This window comes from Heptranchias perlo, chromosome 23 (assembly GCF_035084215.1).
Source record: "Heptranchias perlo isolate sHepPer1 chromosome 23, sHepPer1.hap1, whole genome shotgun sequence".
In the NCBI taxonomy this organism is placed as follows: Eukaryota; Metazoa; Chordata; class Chondrichthyes; order Hexanchiformes; family Hexanchidae; genus Heptranchias; species Heptranchias perlo.
This window is the reverse complement of record NC_090347.1, coordinates 29,536,010-29,551,884: the sequence shown is the minus strand read 5'-3', so window position 1 is coordinate 29,551,884 and position 15,875 is coordinate 29,536,010. Positions and strand designations below refer to the sequence as shown.

Sequence of the window (15,875 nt, the reverse complement as noted above, 5' to 3'; positions counted from 1 at the left end):
TTGTGACATTGCGAGTAGTGAATTTGGCAATTGATATCTTTACAAGTGAATAATAGGACTTTTATATTCATCCATGTGAAATATCAATGTTGGAGACTGAGGAAAAAAATACAGTCCAAACAATAAACAGTTTTTTGACTCTTCTTTTGAAGAAGCAACTCATATTCAACCTGTTAAATTACATATGCAATTGATGATGTATTCAATAACCTTCATATAATAGTTGGTTGCGTACAGTATACTGGTTGCTGAAAGCAACTTGTAATATATTCTTATTCTCTCCCCCTTCATCAAACATCCCATTTTCTGAGATTGGTGTACTTGCAGTTCTTATAAGACCTGGTTTTGAATGATTGCATATAAAATTTCATATATTCCCTTGAAATCCTGAAAACCATTCATGCGAGCATCAGTGGTGAGCCCAAGTGTGCTACAAATAGTAACTGTTTTATAGACTTGGTCCAGAATATTGGGAATTTGTTTTCATTTACTATGACTAGTCGATGTCTAGTACTGGAGGAAAGAAATGCCCAGCAAAAGGGCAACACTTAATCTTTAGATGCCAATTACCTCGGAAACCTGCAGTTCTATTCTTTATGTTGTATGGAACTGTAACTTCTCATTCCAGTATTTGTAAAGGGGCCAGGTAAATCTGGCTGTGATTACCTGTTATATATGTGGGATAAGCAGAAATGTTATGGCAGCACTGGGGCAGGTTTGATGAAATGTACCTACAATACTGGTTTTGGTAACTGTATCTATGGTACCAGCAGTGGTTTAGAAGTGCTGTAGATCTAATTATATAAAAAAACACATTGTTTCGAAATGAGAGAAAATCCAATAGGATCAACAAATTCTCCAAACATTGCTCAATTCTTTCTCTCTCCAAAATACTTATTTCTCTGCACCACAATTCTATTATCGTGTTGGTGAAAATTTTGATCTGTCTTTCCTCTCACTCCTAACTCCCAATTTTTATATATATCTTAAATCTACTTTTAAATTTTTGAGGTGGGAGGGGGGCACATCTTTGCAGTTTACTTTTCTGTAAATATATTTGGAGATCTTTTTGCACTTGAGCATATTTATATGCTGAAAAAGGAACAAATATTTTATTTTACCCCGATAAACACGTCTTAATTCTGAAATGTCTCCTTCACTCACAAATTTTTTCCTTCGTTCACACAAAAAAAGGCAAAAGTGAGAAACAGTAAAAAAATAATAAAAAATATACATGATATACCAGTTCCTAACACGTCCTCACAGGCAATTAGTGACTCCTGATTACAAATGATATTGTTATAAATACCCGTAAACTTTATTAAACGTGTGCTTTTTAAAAACTCTTAAATTAGGTAAAATTACCCAATACAGAAATAGCACCCTTAGTTAAAGAAACCTGTGAATAAAATATTAAAGTAACACAAAGAATTAGCAACTCTGTAAAAAATAACATTTGCAGTTTTGAGATAATGTGTGTCTAAAACCCCTAAATAATTCCAAGTAAAACTGAACTCTAATGTAAATGTGCTAGGTTGCTCATTCTATATTCTTGCCTAATATGTGGCTAATAGTTTAAATAAATAATCCAGGAAAAATGCATCTTTGAACATAAGGGTAAAGCAACCTTGCTTCCAACAGGTTCCTGCTCAAATTTATTCAGAATATCTTTTTAATTATTTTACTTCAAATAGTCTTATTGAGAATATTTTACATATTTAGGGTTTCAGTTATCCCAGCCAAAGTTCTGTCCCGTCATTTGGTAAAATTTCATGTTGAAAGGCCGGTAGAAGTCTCTCAGCCTCTGAACCACCTCTGGGTCAATGTTGGGATGAGTTCTACCTTTTGTTTTGCCCAGGCAATGGGGCTTGCTGCTCCCCTCTGGCTTCTTCAAGCAAGGGAAGCCCTTGGTCTTGTTGAAATAGAAATGTTTGTCTGTGATGATTCTCTTCAGACCCAGAAAGTCTTGCACCTTGCCTAGTTCTCCCGCTGGGTCATTGATCAGCCTCTCCCCGCTCACAAACAGGATTTGACCCATGGGAAAATAGAGAAGCCAATTCTCCAGGTGCTTGGCGTAGATGCCAATCTGAATAGCGCTCCATGAGGTGTCAATCAGGCCTGTAGTCCTGTTTTTGAAGACCAAGTTCTCAAAACTGGGGATATCGGGTTTTTTCGAGAGAGTTTGCGTGTAGTCAGAAATAGCCCGAGTGACAGGGTCCCGAACCACCACGATTAGCTTGGCTTCCTTGGACATTGCATAGATTCGGGCAGCTGCCTCCTTGGTAATGAAGTAACTGGGAGTTTTCTCCATGGTGATTTGTCCATCCAGTGTTTTAGGCATCAGGTCCCTGCAGAAACATAAATTTATATTAAAAAAATCACATAAGAATTTTTGTTGTATTAATTTATTTAAAACATTCAAAAAACCTAATGAAACCCAATCTGGATACAATGGGACTAAAAGACAACTTTGGTGGGGGACACAAAATAGATGGTAGGGGATTGTCTGCCCACTATACTTCACCCCGATTTTCCTTTCATGTGAAATCAATAGACAGGAAAATCAGGGACGGTATACAATGGCGGCCAATTCGCTCCCACCCGTTTTATGCCCCTGTTGAAGTTGAATTTTGCCCCCAGTCATTCTAGATTTTGTTTTTGAGATGATTTTATTTCATGTAGCAACACTCTGGAAACACTTCAGTAATACTGAAGTTAAGGATTCACTTTAATTGGGAGCAAGAAAGAAAAATTGGTCCCATTCTTTACTCCTCTCACTTTTACATTCTCTGTGCCATGCACTGTGCCTTGTTTGCCTTCCTTGCCTTCCTTACTGCTATCATACACTATGCTGATCATTTCAATGAATTACAACAACTTGCATTTATATAACACATTTAACATTGTAAAACTTCCCAAGGTGCTTTATAAGAGCATTCTCAGACAAAAAAAAAAATTGACACTGAGCCAAAGGAGGAGATATTAGGATAGGTGACCAAAAGCTTGGTCAAAGAGGTAGGTTTTAAGGAGCATCTTAAAGGAGGAGAGAGACATGGGGAGGCAGAGAGGTTTAGGGAGGGAATTCCAGAGCTTGGAGACTAGACGGCTGAAGGCACAGCCGCTAATGGTGGAACGAAGGAAGTCAGTATGCACAAGAGGCAAGAAATGGAGCAACACAGAGTTTTTGGAGGGTTGGAAAGCTGGAGGAGGCTACAGATTGGGGAGGGGTGAGGTCATGGAGGAATTTGAACACGAGAATGAGAATTTTAAAAATCAAAGCTATGCACCAGCATCTCCATGTCCCCTTCCTGTGCTGTATCCTGTAGTTTGTGACTGTTCCTCTTACATTCCCACTACTTATTCCCCCTCCCCTGAATTTGTGCACGTTAAATGGCATCTGCCACTTGTTAGCCCAATTACCAACCTTTCCACCGCCTTCTGTATTTGGATCACTTGTTCCCTGTTTGCAGCTCCTCTCTCCCCCAATTTTATACTGTGAGCTAACTTAGATAGCTTTGTTTCTGCCCCAACTTCCCAACTCATTTATGTCCAATGTAAACAATGATGGCCTCAAGGCACCCTGCTGATCAGCTTCTCCCATTCCGATACAGCTCCATGTACAATTGCCCTTTGTTTCCTCTGATTGAGCCAATCTTTGATCTGCTCCCAAGGTGGAGAGCAATTAAAGCTCAAGGCTGTGCCTGCTGGAACTTCACTGTTCACACAATGCACTCACTTCAGCTTGATCCTGATAAATTCATAACTAGTTTGCCAAGAAATCTTATGGTTGGAACAGAATTTCCATAAACTCCGAATAAAAAAACCAATCCAATTTGCAAGTCTTTGTACTGCAGCCCTTTAATTTTCACTTAGCAATTTAATTCAAACAAAAATAACAAAATATTTTCCAAAAATATTGATTGCCCACAATAGTGATTACGAGCGGCTGCTTCTCATACAGACTTGGCAGAACATGTTCTGCATGCTATAAGCGTTAAAAAAAATTGACTGGGGAGTATTTTATGAATGGATCAGGATTTGCCATTAAAATGTTTTACAATGCGAGTGAAAGGCATGATTTGTTTCACTGCAATTGTATGTTTCAAACACACTTATTCCTGGTTCAAGTTTACATTAACCTGCAATCAATGTGGCAGAGAGTCTCCTTAGAATACTCAGTTCCAGTATGAATTTCCTAGAATGCACCAGTTGCTACTATTAAAATATCCTTTTTATAGAAGACTTGTATCAGAAGCCTAGAAATTAGACTGGGCCGCTTTCGGGCCCAGACTTGGCACTGCTCGACTAGTGGGCGCCTGAACTGAGAGGCCTGAAGATCGATGGAAATTGGTTCTTGAACTTCATTAACATACTCGCCGTGAGCTGCCGGAGTTGGTCGCACCTCTACAGGCAGCTCACCCAAGCAAAGACGTCAATCTTGGGTGTCCTCGGGTAAGTCCTGGCACGGGGGGATTGGAGCGGGATACGGGTGGTAGGGGGCTGATCGCAACTCCTGTGAAGTTGGGAGAACAGTCCTGCTCCTCCTGGCTCCACAGGATGGCTTTTTTAACACAAAATATTTTTTCAACTCGCCTGTTTTTGATGGCAACGGGAACTGCTGAAGAATCCTGACCGGGACAGGCTTGAGGCCGAGACCTGTCATCGCCAACTGATTTCTCAATGTGCTCTTTCAAGAGCCTCTAATTTACATAGTTAAGAGGCCCAATGCCTGCTTTAGGCATCTGCCCGGGATGCCTAAAAAAGGCCCCCACGATCTTGGCAGTGGGATCAATACCTGCGCAGAATGGGCGCATGCCATCCCACTGCAAAATTGGTATGCTTTGCACCCATTTTAAGCCCGATTTAGGTGCAACAATACTGATTTCTACCCCTATACTGTCTTTGAGACTTTCTATAACATGGCACTAAATGTCTTCAATAACCATTGCCCTCCTGGTGATATCATAAACTTCTTTGAGCTAATTCAAATGAAATATCTGCATAGCAAACCAAGAAGGCCCCAGATTTGGATCCTGATGTGCTGCTGAGCTGGCTGATCTCAGCTGCAGTGATGGGGTCTGTGTGAAGGAGGGAAAACTGAGCAAGGTTCCTGAACCTGACCCCTACCCAGTGACCCCTGATGCAACTGCGTATGTATGGACATTGGGTGAGGGCACAACCTGACTAGGTTATGATGTCTCCACAGTTTAATAGCCCGTCAACTTGGTGGGGGGTGGGGGGGGGGAGGGTGAGGGGAGAGAGGTGCTAATTCTCCTCGAGGTGGAGTTCTGGTGGGGTGATACCTCCCCCAGCACCCCCTGCCCCATTTTCTCCGGCCAGAGTTTATTTCATATACACGGCAGCCACCCAGCAGGATTCCCGCCATCCAAAGGGAGCCGGTTGGTAGTAACCGAGCAACACTGCAGCAGGAATGTGGAATGTTTCTGAAGTGGCACGCCGTTTTGCGTGCATTTCAGTCGATGTAGCGTCAGATGGTTGAATATTTTCTGCAAACACATGTCAAGAAGTTTCAGTAGATGCTAACCTAAGCTGTGACCTGACGAATTATGCAGCAATGAGAGTTTTAGAAGTTGGCCGATTTTGGAACAAGACTGCAGCTTTTTGAAATTCCATCTGATAAGTGGGGAGCCTCGGCAGTCTGGCTTATCAACTTTCAGAAACCGATGAGTGTGCCTTCCTGCGAGGGAGTGAACAATTATCAATGTTAAAAAAAAAAGGCATTTCTCCTTTAAGTGAAGAGCCTGTGCAGTCGGTTAAAGGAACTTTCTTCACAAGTGAACTCTGCTGTAAGTTCGTGAGGGAATGATCATTATCAATGTAATGACTATTGGTATGTTACCCTGGACTGCCCTCGTTAAAAATACATATACATTTTCCTCGCTTTGTTTAACTTTTCATACATATCACTACTCCCAGTTGCTTAGAAGCCTGCTGTGGCTGTAACTAATATTAACATTATCTCAGGCCAGGCAGCTGGCTTATGATGTAAATCCCATCATTCATGCGCTGTTGTGTGCGTACACGCACATGAATGGTGCAGATCACGAATTCAGGCCCTGGTGTAACGGTCAGTATAACAGATCACCACAGGTAAGTTTGTCCATGCACAGTTTGCACAAGGATCATCAAGTTTAAGAATAAATGTTAGTTTGAATGTAGTGCCTCGCTGGTAAGTGGTGCCAGCTGGCCAGTTAATGAAGTCGCCAGATTGTAACATACTAACGGAAGATAGACCGCGTAAGTGGAGTTTAATTGGTGTCTGGCACAGGGAGATTAAAGAAAGAGGGAAATAACAACAAATAGAAAATAGTTCACCAGATAAAACAGCTTTTCTCATAACAGCTATTGATATTTCTCGTGGTCTTAATCTGTCATTCTCTTGGCTTCGATCAGTCCCATTAAGGGTCTTCTGCCTATCCATGCAGGCCCCACCCGAAATGTTAACTTGTTTATCTCTTTCAGATGCCAACTGATTTGCTGTGCATTTCCAGCATTTTCTGGTTTACTTTCAGCATTTTCAATTTTTCTTTTTATCTCTATTAATAATTCACACAACCACAGTAATGCAGCACATAATCTACTGCACCATAAAAAACCTAGACAAAATAAAGGGTTGCAATATTTCACCAGTTTCTTTTCCTTACTATGAGAGAAGGCTTATCTTTACTGAGAGCAGAAAGCAGCATTTTCAAAAAATAAAAATATTCAGTAAGGGATTTTACAGTTCAGGAAATAAAAGGAAGTACAAAATGAAGATTGAGGACATCTGAAGGAACTTATAGAGAGTCAATCTGCATTATACTCATTGAGCTGTAGCTCGTCAGTGATTGTGTCATAACCAGGACTAATACTTAGCAGCTGACAGCTCTGCAAATCAACACTTAGACTGTCATCATCCATGATGATGTCCATTATGTGCCCCAGCATTGGAAGAAGCTTTAATGAGTGCCCGAGGCTATAATTCCAACAAAATGATACCATGTTGGTTCTCACTGAGAGTTGGTGGTTTACATGCAATGCTTTTCAGAACACAATAAAAAAGGAAAGGAAGAAAAAGAGGAAATTGGAAAAAAATATAATTGCTTCACTTCCTGTGTGATAATGTCATTATGGATGTTTGCTGACGTGGGTGGATGAATGTATTGGGACTGAGGTGAGTTTGTTTTTTTAAAAATACTTTTTAATTTTACAAATGTAAAGGTGCTTGGCATCAGTTTCTGGACAAAGTATCACAGCCTTCTGTCGAATCCAGGTTTAATTCTGTGAGTGATTTATAAAGATCTTCGACATGAGAGGAATACATCCACAATTCCTTTAAGTTTCAGCTTTGCAACCATACTCCCCCCAGAACCCAAAGGTATTTTTACCAAAGGTCGATGGGTTTTTGGTTTGTCCCGCATTAATGTGAAGAAAGCTAGCAATGCTATCAAAGCTGATTTGATTTTATTTCTTTCCCTCCAATTTCCCCTCTTTGCCCATTCCCTCGAAGGTGCTAACTTGCTCCCTAGAGCGTTGTTGCCTTTTGATACCTCATTGAAGTGTCCATTAATCATGTATGAGTCTTGATAGTCGTACCAGCAGGCTAACCGACTGTGCAGGGTATCATAGCTATCGACGGCCACACCTGCACAGGAGGGGTCATGGTTCAGTGATCAAGAGCAGGAATCATGGCTGCTTTACCCCACTCAAAGCAAAGGTGCTGCTGCTAACGGCAGCGCCCCCGACCGCTGCTCCAGTTGAGATAAGGTAACACAGCACACACTGGTGATCAAATCCAGATCCTTACTGGTCTGTATGGCTGAGACAAGAGGGTAGATTTTCCAATATGGATACAGATTACTCATAATGAAGCAGTCCGTGCCCGCATGCAGCAACACCTGGACACCATTCAGGCTTGGGCTGATAATTGACAAGTAACGTTCGTACCACACAAGTGCCAGGCAATGACCATCTCCCACAAGAGAGAGACCAACTACCTCCCCTTGACATTCAACGGCTTTACCATTGCCGAATCCCCCACCATCAACATCGTGGGGGTCACCGTTGACCAGAAACTTAACTGGACCAGCCACATAAACACTGTGGCTAAAAGATCAGGTCAGAGGCTGGGTATTCTGCAGCGAGTGACTCACCTCCTGACTCCCCAAAGCCTTTCCACCATGTACAAGGCACAAGTCAGGAGTGTGATGGAATAATCTCCACTTGCCTGGATGAGTGCAGCTCCAACAACACTCAAGAAGCTCGACACCATCCAGGACAAAGCAGCCCGCTTGATTAACACCCCATCCGCCACCCTAAACATTCACTCCCTCCACCACCGGGGCACCGTGGCTGCAGTGTGTACCATCCACAAGATTCACTGCAGCAACTCGCCAAGGCTTCTTCGACAGCACCTTCCAAACCCGCAGTCTCTACCACCTAGAAGGACAAGGGCAGCAGGTGCATGGGAACAACACCACCTGCACGTTCCCCTCCAAGTCACACACCATCCTTACTTGGAAATATATTGCCGTTCCTTCATCGTCACTGGGTCAAAATCCTGGAACTCCCCAACTCCCTTCACCACACGGACTGCAGTCGTTCAAGAAGGTGGCTCACCACCACCTTCTCGAGGGCAATTTGGGAAGGGCAATAATGCTGGCCTTGCCAGCAATGCCCACATCTCATGAATGAATAAAAAAAAATTATAAGATACAGGTGCAAAGTTCACCTGAAGTGCAGTGTGCTGTTTTTTCAGTGTTCCACCAGCTTAAAAATCTACCATCCAGGACAAAGCGGCCAACTTGATTGGCACTTCATCTACCACCTTAAACGTTCACTCCCTTCACCACCAGCGCACCATGGCTGCAATGTGTACTATTTACAGGTTGCACCAGAGCAAGTCGCCAAGGCTTCTTCGGCAGCATCTCCCAAACCCACAACTTCCACCACATAGAAGGACAAGGTGATTGGCAAAAGAACCAAAGGTGACACGAGGAAAGACTCTTTTATGCAGCGAGTGGTTAGGATCTGAATCTGCCAAGGTGGGGTGGTGGAGGCAGATTCAATCGTGGCTTTCAAAAGGGAACTGGATAAGTGCTTGAAAGAAAAAAATTTGCAGGGCTACGGGGATAGGGTGGGGGAGTGGGACTAGCTGGATTGCTCTTGCATAGAACCGCCACGGACCCGATGGGCCGAATGGCCTCCGTCCGTGTTGTAACTTTTCTATGATTCTATGACAAGGATAGCAGGTGCATGGGAACACCATCACCTCCAAGTTCCCTTCTGTCGGTCTTCATTTTCTTCCCCAGAAAGCTGAAATGGGAGATTTCCATTGGGGAAACCCATTAGTGGCAGTAATGGAGCCATACAGCAATACGGCAAGCAGCAGAGCAACTGTAACAAAGGCCCCCCAAAAGCAAAGCGACTGCAGAAAAAAAATGAAAAAGAAGAAAAACAATGTAGAAAGAGCCTTAAAACTGCAGAACAAATTTTCTGACTATGCCCTTTAATTGAGCTCATGCATAAAACAACCCTGGACACACACAAAGCATGCGTGTAAATATGACTTGAATGTGAGACATACATGAACATCGGGAAATTGAATGCAGAACATTCTCTTCTACTCTCCTATTTCAATATTTAAATGAAGCTCACACCTGTTTGAGACCAGCTCTCCCTGCCTCTCTTTTCCTGGAAGAGAAAACAATGCACAAAATGGCTGGAGATCTGGCATAACAGGCATCTGCCATTTTCTAATTGGGTTTGAACAGAGCAGGCAAACCTGGTTGGAAAATCTACTGACAGAGATGGCTCCCTCCGAAGCACAGAACAGCTCAGATCCTGTTAATTTTTGAGAATTAATACATTGAAAAAAGATTCTTTGTCATTTTATTTTTATTTCAAGTTACATGGATGAACTTTTTGCTGTGAAGACCAGGTGCACTTTATGACTATTTTAACCATTAATGAAGAGTTCATCAACATGGAAATTTGCTGGTTCAATCCTACTTTATTGCCACCTTGAGACAAGTGGCTAGTTGGTCAGACACTGTGACTGTGTGTACATTCACGTACTTTTGGCCATATAAAAAAGTGTGACATTAGTGGTAAAAGTACCAACTCTGCTCACATTTATTTTCAAATTGGATAATTTTCAAAATCATTTCTCAGTCTGGTCTAATAAGAACTGAACCAGGTTGGTTTTATTTTACTCCACTTAATTCCACTTAGTCTGATCAACTTGGATGTCAAACAGCAGCTTGGTCTTATAACATGGAGTGGCTGAAGCTGCCCGTCACCCCAATTTTCACTATTATGAAACCTGAATCCCTACTCAATGAAAGGAATGCAACAGTAAGAAAGGACCTGATAGCAACTGGATTTTCTGGCAAGCTCAAACGTTAATGTATGCACCTGTGACACATGCCTCCATTTCTTTCCACTGTAGTTCCAGGAGCGATGTGTGGAATCAGTTTTTATATCAAAGGGGCACAGTCTTGGATAAATGTTCAGCAAACATTTTCCATCTGTGTTCCAATGATGATGAAAGGTGCTTTGGGAAAATTGCATCAGATCTTCTTATCACTTGCGTGTAACATTTTATTGTAGTGGAAATGACATACAGCTCTTCTCACTTTTCTCCTTCGAACCTCATATTTAATATGAATAAAGGAAATAAATATGAGATTCTAACATCACCAAGTTTACTCTGTGTAGACATTGTAATTTACTTGGAAATGGTCTGACGTTGGCATGTGTACAGTTAGGGAGAATGCAACCATTACTGAGGTTTCTTGAGCTGGACTTTAAAGATGAATTATCAGTGTTTCTCAACATAAGAACTGAAACATTTTGTTAGATAACAAAACACTTCTTATTTACAATGGTAGCAGATTCTTCAACAGCACTCTTTAAAGTAGCCTCGTTTTGAAGATTCCTCTGTTCTCAGCCTTCATCTCCTGCAAACATCCTATGCTCTGCCACCACAGGCAAAGAATCATAGGATCTTACAGCACAGAAGGAGGCCATTTGGCCCATCGTGTCTGTGCCAGCTCTTTGAAACAGCAGACATTTAACAGGGTGGCTTATCGTTAGAACTTCCCTGTTACAGCACTACGCTTCTTTTCAGGTTAATTGTCATTGAACATGCGTCCGCTTCTGTGTGAAATCTGTAACAATGCTGTACCAAAGCTTTAAGAGTTAACCCGACTGCTTTTGGTGAAACACAAAGGTTTCTTGTAGTTACAGTTAATGTGTTCATGTTTATAAGATTGTGGTTTGGGCCAACTGCGTAAAAGTGGATTATTAATCATTTACAGCTGTTCTCTGCCACTTCAATCTATTCTCAAGCTCAGGGAATTCGAAATTCAAAAGTCAAAAGAACAGTTTAATTATTTATTAAAACTGCTGGCACTGCTTGAAGGAGAGCTTTGTGTACAATACTTCAGCTCATAATAGCACCACACAGCAAAGCAGGTTACATTCTGAAAGCTAAATCTCAAATGAAAAGGAACTTGCATGAGCCACTTAGTGTGATGCATAAGAAAATAATTATTGTGGATATTCAGAAAGGATGATTTTAATTAGCTGGGAATCTGCTGGAAACCAAGATAAGTGAACAGTTTATATGACTATGGAATGTTGGTCAGGTTTCTGCAAGATGTTTGAGGTCGAAGATCAGCCATGATCTTATTGAATGGCGGAGCAGGCTCGAGGGGCCGCATGGCCTACTCCTTCTCCTATTTCTTATGTTCTTATGTTTTATTCCAGGCTAAACACCACTTTAGGAATAAAAAATAAAACCTGACAAAAATCTTATTCCAATGCAAAACTTTACTTAAAATCTTAGCTTAGGTTCTGAGAGTATTGACCTGCTCTTAAACCAGGATATTGGCGTTGTAGGTGTGGTCTTTACACAGCTCAGAATAACTATCCCAGAAACTTTCAGCATTCCGAGGCAACAGTGGTGTAACTGGTTGTCCCCCTGAGCGACACAGCATCATGAAGTGAATCCGTGTCAAAATATTGGTCTTGTTCAAATCCCTCCACGGCCTCGCCCCTCCCTATCTCTAACCTCGTCCAGCAATATAACCCTTGAGAACTCTGCGTTCCTCCAAATCTGGCCTCTTTTGCGTCCCCCATTTCCTTCGCCCCATCATTGGCGGCTGTACCTTCAGCCGTCTAGGCCCTAAGCTCTGGAATTACCTACCCAAACCACCACCTCCAACTCTCTCCCCTCCTTTGAGACTCTGCTTAAAAACTACCTCTTTTAACAAGTGTTTGGTCACCTGGCCTATGTCTCCTCCTTTAGCTCAGTGTCAAATGTTTGTCTGATTACGCTCCTATGAAGCATGTTGGGACGTTTCACTATGTTAAAGGTGCTGTATAAATGCAAGTTCTTGTTGTTGTTTCCTGAGGTTACAATGATTTCTCTGAGTACCTGTGTATAAAGGGATGGGTCCGGCCTTTTAACCTGGTGATATGCTCTGAGTAAGGTAAATCATAGTTACTGTGCGTCCAACTGTAAACACAGGTGGCTTAATGGTATCTTGGTGCCCAGAGAAAAGAAAGCTGAAATCACACTAAGAACCTATGAGTATGCTGAAATCACACTAAAAATGAGATTTTCTTTTCGGAGACAAAAAAAAGTTAACAATAAAATATCAAACTGCACTGGCAACAGAAGGGAATGTTTGTCTTGGCTAAACACATCGCAGATAATTCGGTTCACTTGACTTCACAAATTTCATTCAGTACTCTCCTATGTAACAAGGCAGCTCAAACAATGCAGGTTTTAAAACGTATTTTAAACAAAGAGCACGTAAGTATCAAATAATTAACAGGAAACAGTTAACATTATGGCATTTTTAAAAAAAATCAATAAAACTACTGCACATATTTTATTTAAAGCAATATCTAGTATTATGAGAGTTTACAGATGTATTATTAAATAGTTTCTATAGTTAGGGAAACTTTAAGTTTGTAGAACGCTGTACCGTAGATGGGTTGGGAGCAAAGGAACAGGAGTATGTTTTGCCATTCAATTAAATCATAGCTAATCTGTACCTCAACTCCATTTACCCACCTTTGATCCACATCCCTTGATGCCCTTGCCTAATAAAAATCTTTCAATCTCAGTCTTGGAAATTTCAATTTACACAGCATCCACAGACTTCAGGTAAGAGAATTCCAGATTTCCGTTTCTCTTTGTGTGAAAAAGTGCTTCCTGATTTCACTCCTTAATGGCCTGGCTCTAATTTTAAGATTGTACCGCCTTGTTCTTGAATTCCTCCACCAGAGGAAATAGCTTCTCTGTTTCTACCCTTTCGAATCCCGATATCATTTTAAACACCGAGATTAGATCACCCCTCAATCTTCTAAACTAAAGGGAATACAAGTTTATGAATTCTGTCTTCATATTTTAACCCATTAAGTCCCAGTATCATTCTAACTTTGTAAGTGCAGCAGAATTCTGATGTGCAATAATAGATGCAAGTGCTGGATTTTCCTGAAATTGGGCAGTAAAGTGGTGGAAAATCCAGGGAAATCAGCGGGGGAAACCTACTGCCACATCCCAGCATCCCTGCGCCTACCAGCACCGTGCTAATTTTCCCACCCTCTCCCATCACAGGCAAGTTGGCCTTCCTCGCATCAACTGACCCACCGCATGTAAATGATAACGGAAAATCAGGGCCCTGGTACCCGCCTGATTTCCCAGCCTCCCGCTGCTAGTACTGCCGACCCCAGTGACAGCCAGGAGAGGGTTGATGACAAATTCTGGGGTGCAAATAGAAGGCCCGCTGAAACCCCTTTGATAGGGAGATGGCCAAGTAGTAAGGACCTCTCCCTCTCATCAGGCCCCAAACACGAACGTTGTTTAGGCCTCAGCTCAGGGTGAAGCTTCAGATTTTTGGGGCAATTCTGCACCTTTAAATTTGGTTCTTCCTTTTCTGGTGCTGCAGTGGTGACCCTCGCAGCAACTCTGCATTCTCGACACTTCCACCTCAATGTCCTGTGCTTGCAGCCCAATGGTGCCTAGACACAGGGGTGCCCCAAAAAACTAGCAGCGGAGCTTTTGCCAGGACAGCTCTCAGATCGGACTTCGTGGTGGGGACTGATGATGATGGCTTCGATCCATCCGATGCATAGCTGGAAGAAGTTAAGATTCGTCCAAGACTGGATGTTGGATAAGCAGTCTGACTGCATGCAGTGGAGGGGTCGAGAAAGATTCATGGAGATGTAAAGCTGGGTGTCATCGCCGTACATATGGAAGCTGACCCCGTGTCTGCAGATGATATCGCCATGGGGTTATAGGTAGATGAGGAACAGGAGAGAGCCAAGATGGATCTCCAGAGGTGACAGTGCTGGGATGGGAAGAAAAGCCATTGTTTGAATTGTTTTTGCTGTGATGGGATAGGTAAGAATGGAATCACATGAGGGAAGTCACAATGAGTTGGGCAGTGAAGGATAGGTGTTGGAGAGGATGGTGTAGTCAACTTCATTGTGAGGGATAATGCACCATGGTCACAGTAACAGAGAATGTTGTTCGTGATTTTGGTTAGGGCTGTTTCGGTGCTGTGGGAAGAGCAGAAGCTGGACTGGAAGGATACAATATTATTTTGAATATGAGAATTTAGACCTGTTTCATAACCTCCAGTAAGTGCTGAATTACGATTGTGATTGAACGACTGGTTAGATTCATACTGGACAAGTCAATCTATGAGATAGAGTTTGAGCGCTGCCATTGAGCTGCTGAATGTCAAATCATTTAAAATCACATTAGATCTAATTGTTCTTTTATTATGCAATGCTGGACTCTGAAACAATGTAATGTAAGAGCTGGACCTGTTTCTGGCTGGGGTGGAAATCACCTACTAGAGGTAGTTACTGCATAACATTATCAGGGCAAGAATGGTCTCCTGGACTAACTTCGATCACCTAAAGGTGTTGGAGAGAAATTTTCCAGATGTTTTTTCCCCCAAGTTGTCCTGGGTTTTTATCTGTTTTTTCGCCTCTCCCAGGAAATTAGGGGTGGAGTGGGGAGTGTATATTCTAATGCACAAAGCATCGCAATTGTGTGGGACAGGCTGGATGGACCAGAAGGCTTTTTCCTGCCCGTTATTGTTCATATAAGAACACAGCGTTTAATTCTCTTTAATGTCTGTGAGTTAATAATAACAGTCTGTAACTGTGAAGTGAAGTAACATTGATGTTACCGTCGATAAATTGCAACTCTCACCCAGCCTTCTGATGACTGAAAATCTTGCAGAAAATTGTAAATGATTAATCAATAATTGGAAGTATTTGGTAGCTATTGGAGCAAATGAAAAGACTGCGTAGAGGAAAGAAACCATTTTCTATGTTATTGCAGAAGAAAAACTAGATATGAACTTCAACTTTGTACAGAAAGAAAATTTGGTACAGGACGTAACAATGAATAAGTTTGAGAGGTTCTATGATGGTGAACAAAATCTGATATATGAAGGGCAGAGATTTTTTGTATGTGCAAAAAACAAGGCAAACCATTAATTATTTGAAATTGAATTAAGAACTTGCAGGAGGACCTGTGAATTTGGGCAACTGACAGAATCAGTAATAGAGGGCTGAATAATTTGTGAAACCCCAAATAATTCTCTGTGACAAAGGCAGGAGCAAGATCGAACGCTAGACAAAGGAATACACATATGTGGAACAGGAGAAACAATGAAAGAGCAGGACAAAGTGCTGTGCAGTGAGGAAAATGGAAACATTCAGAGGGTACTTAAGAAAGAGATTAATAAACTGTCAAAGGGGAAATCTGAAATGCAATCCATCAAACCTAAAGGAGAGAGTGAGGAAAAAAATAGGAAATTGTGTATGTAGTGAAGATTGCA

The 15,875-nt window shown here is 41.8% G+C and overlaps 1 protein-coding gene across 1 annotated transcript in view; it reads right to left on the bottom strand.

The window, feature by feature from the left end:
* Positions 1 to 1,267: 1,267 nt before the first annotated feature.
* The window catches only part of LOC137341219 (heparan sulfate glucosamine 3-O-sulfotransferase 3A1-like), a 137,718-nt gene continuing 123,110 nt past the window's right edge, over positions 1,268 to 15,875 (bottom strand). Inside the window, exon 2 of the mRNA XM_068004285.1 lies at positions 1,268 to 2,348. Coding sequence (XP_067860386.1) covers positions 1,727 to 2,348 — 622 coding nt within the window. The 3' untranslated portion in view covers positions 1,268 to 1,726. The remainder of the gene's footprint in view (positions 2,349 to 15,875) is intronic.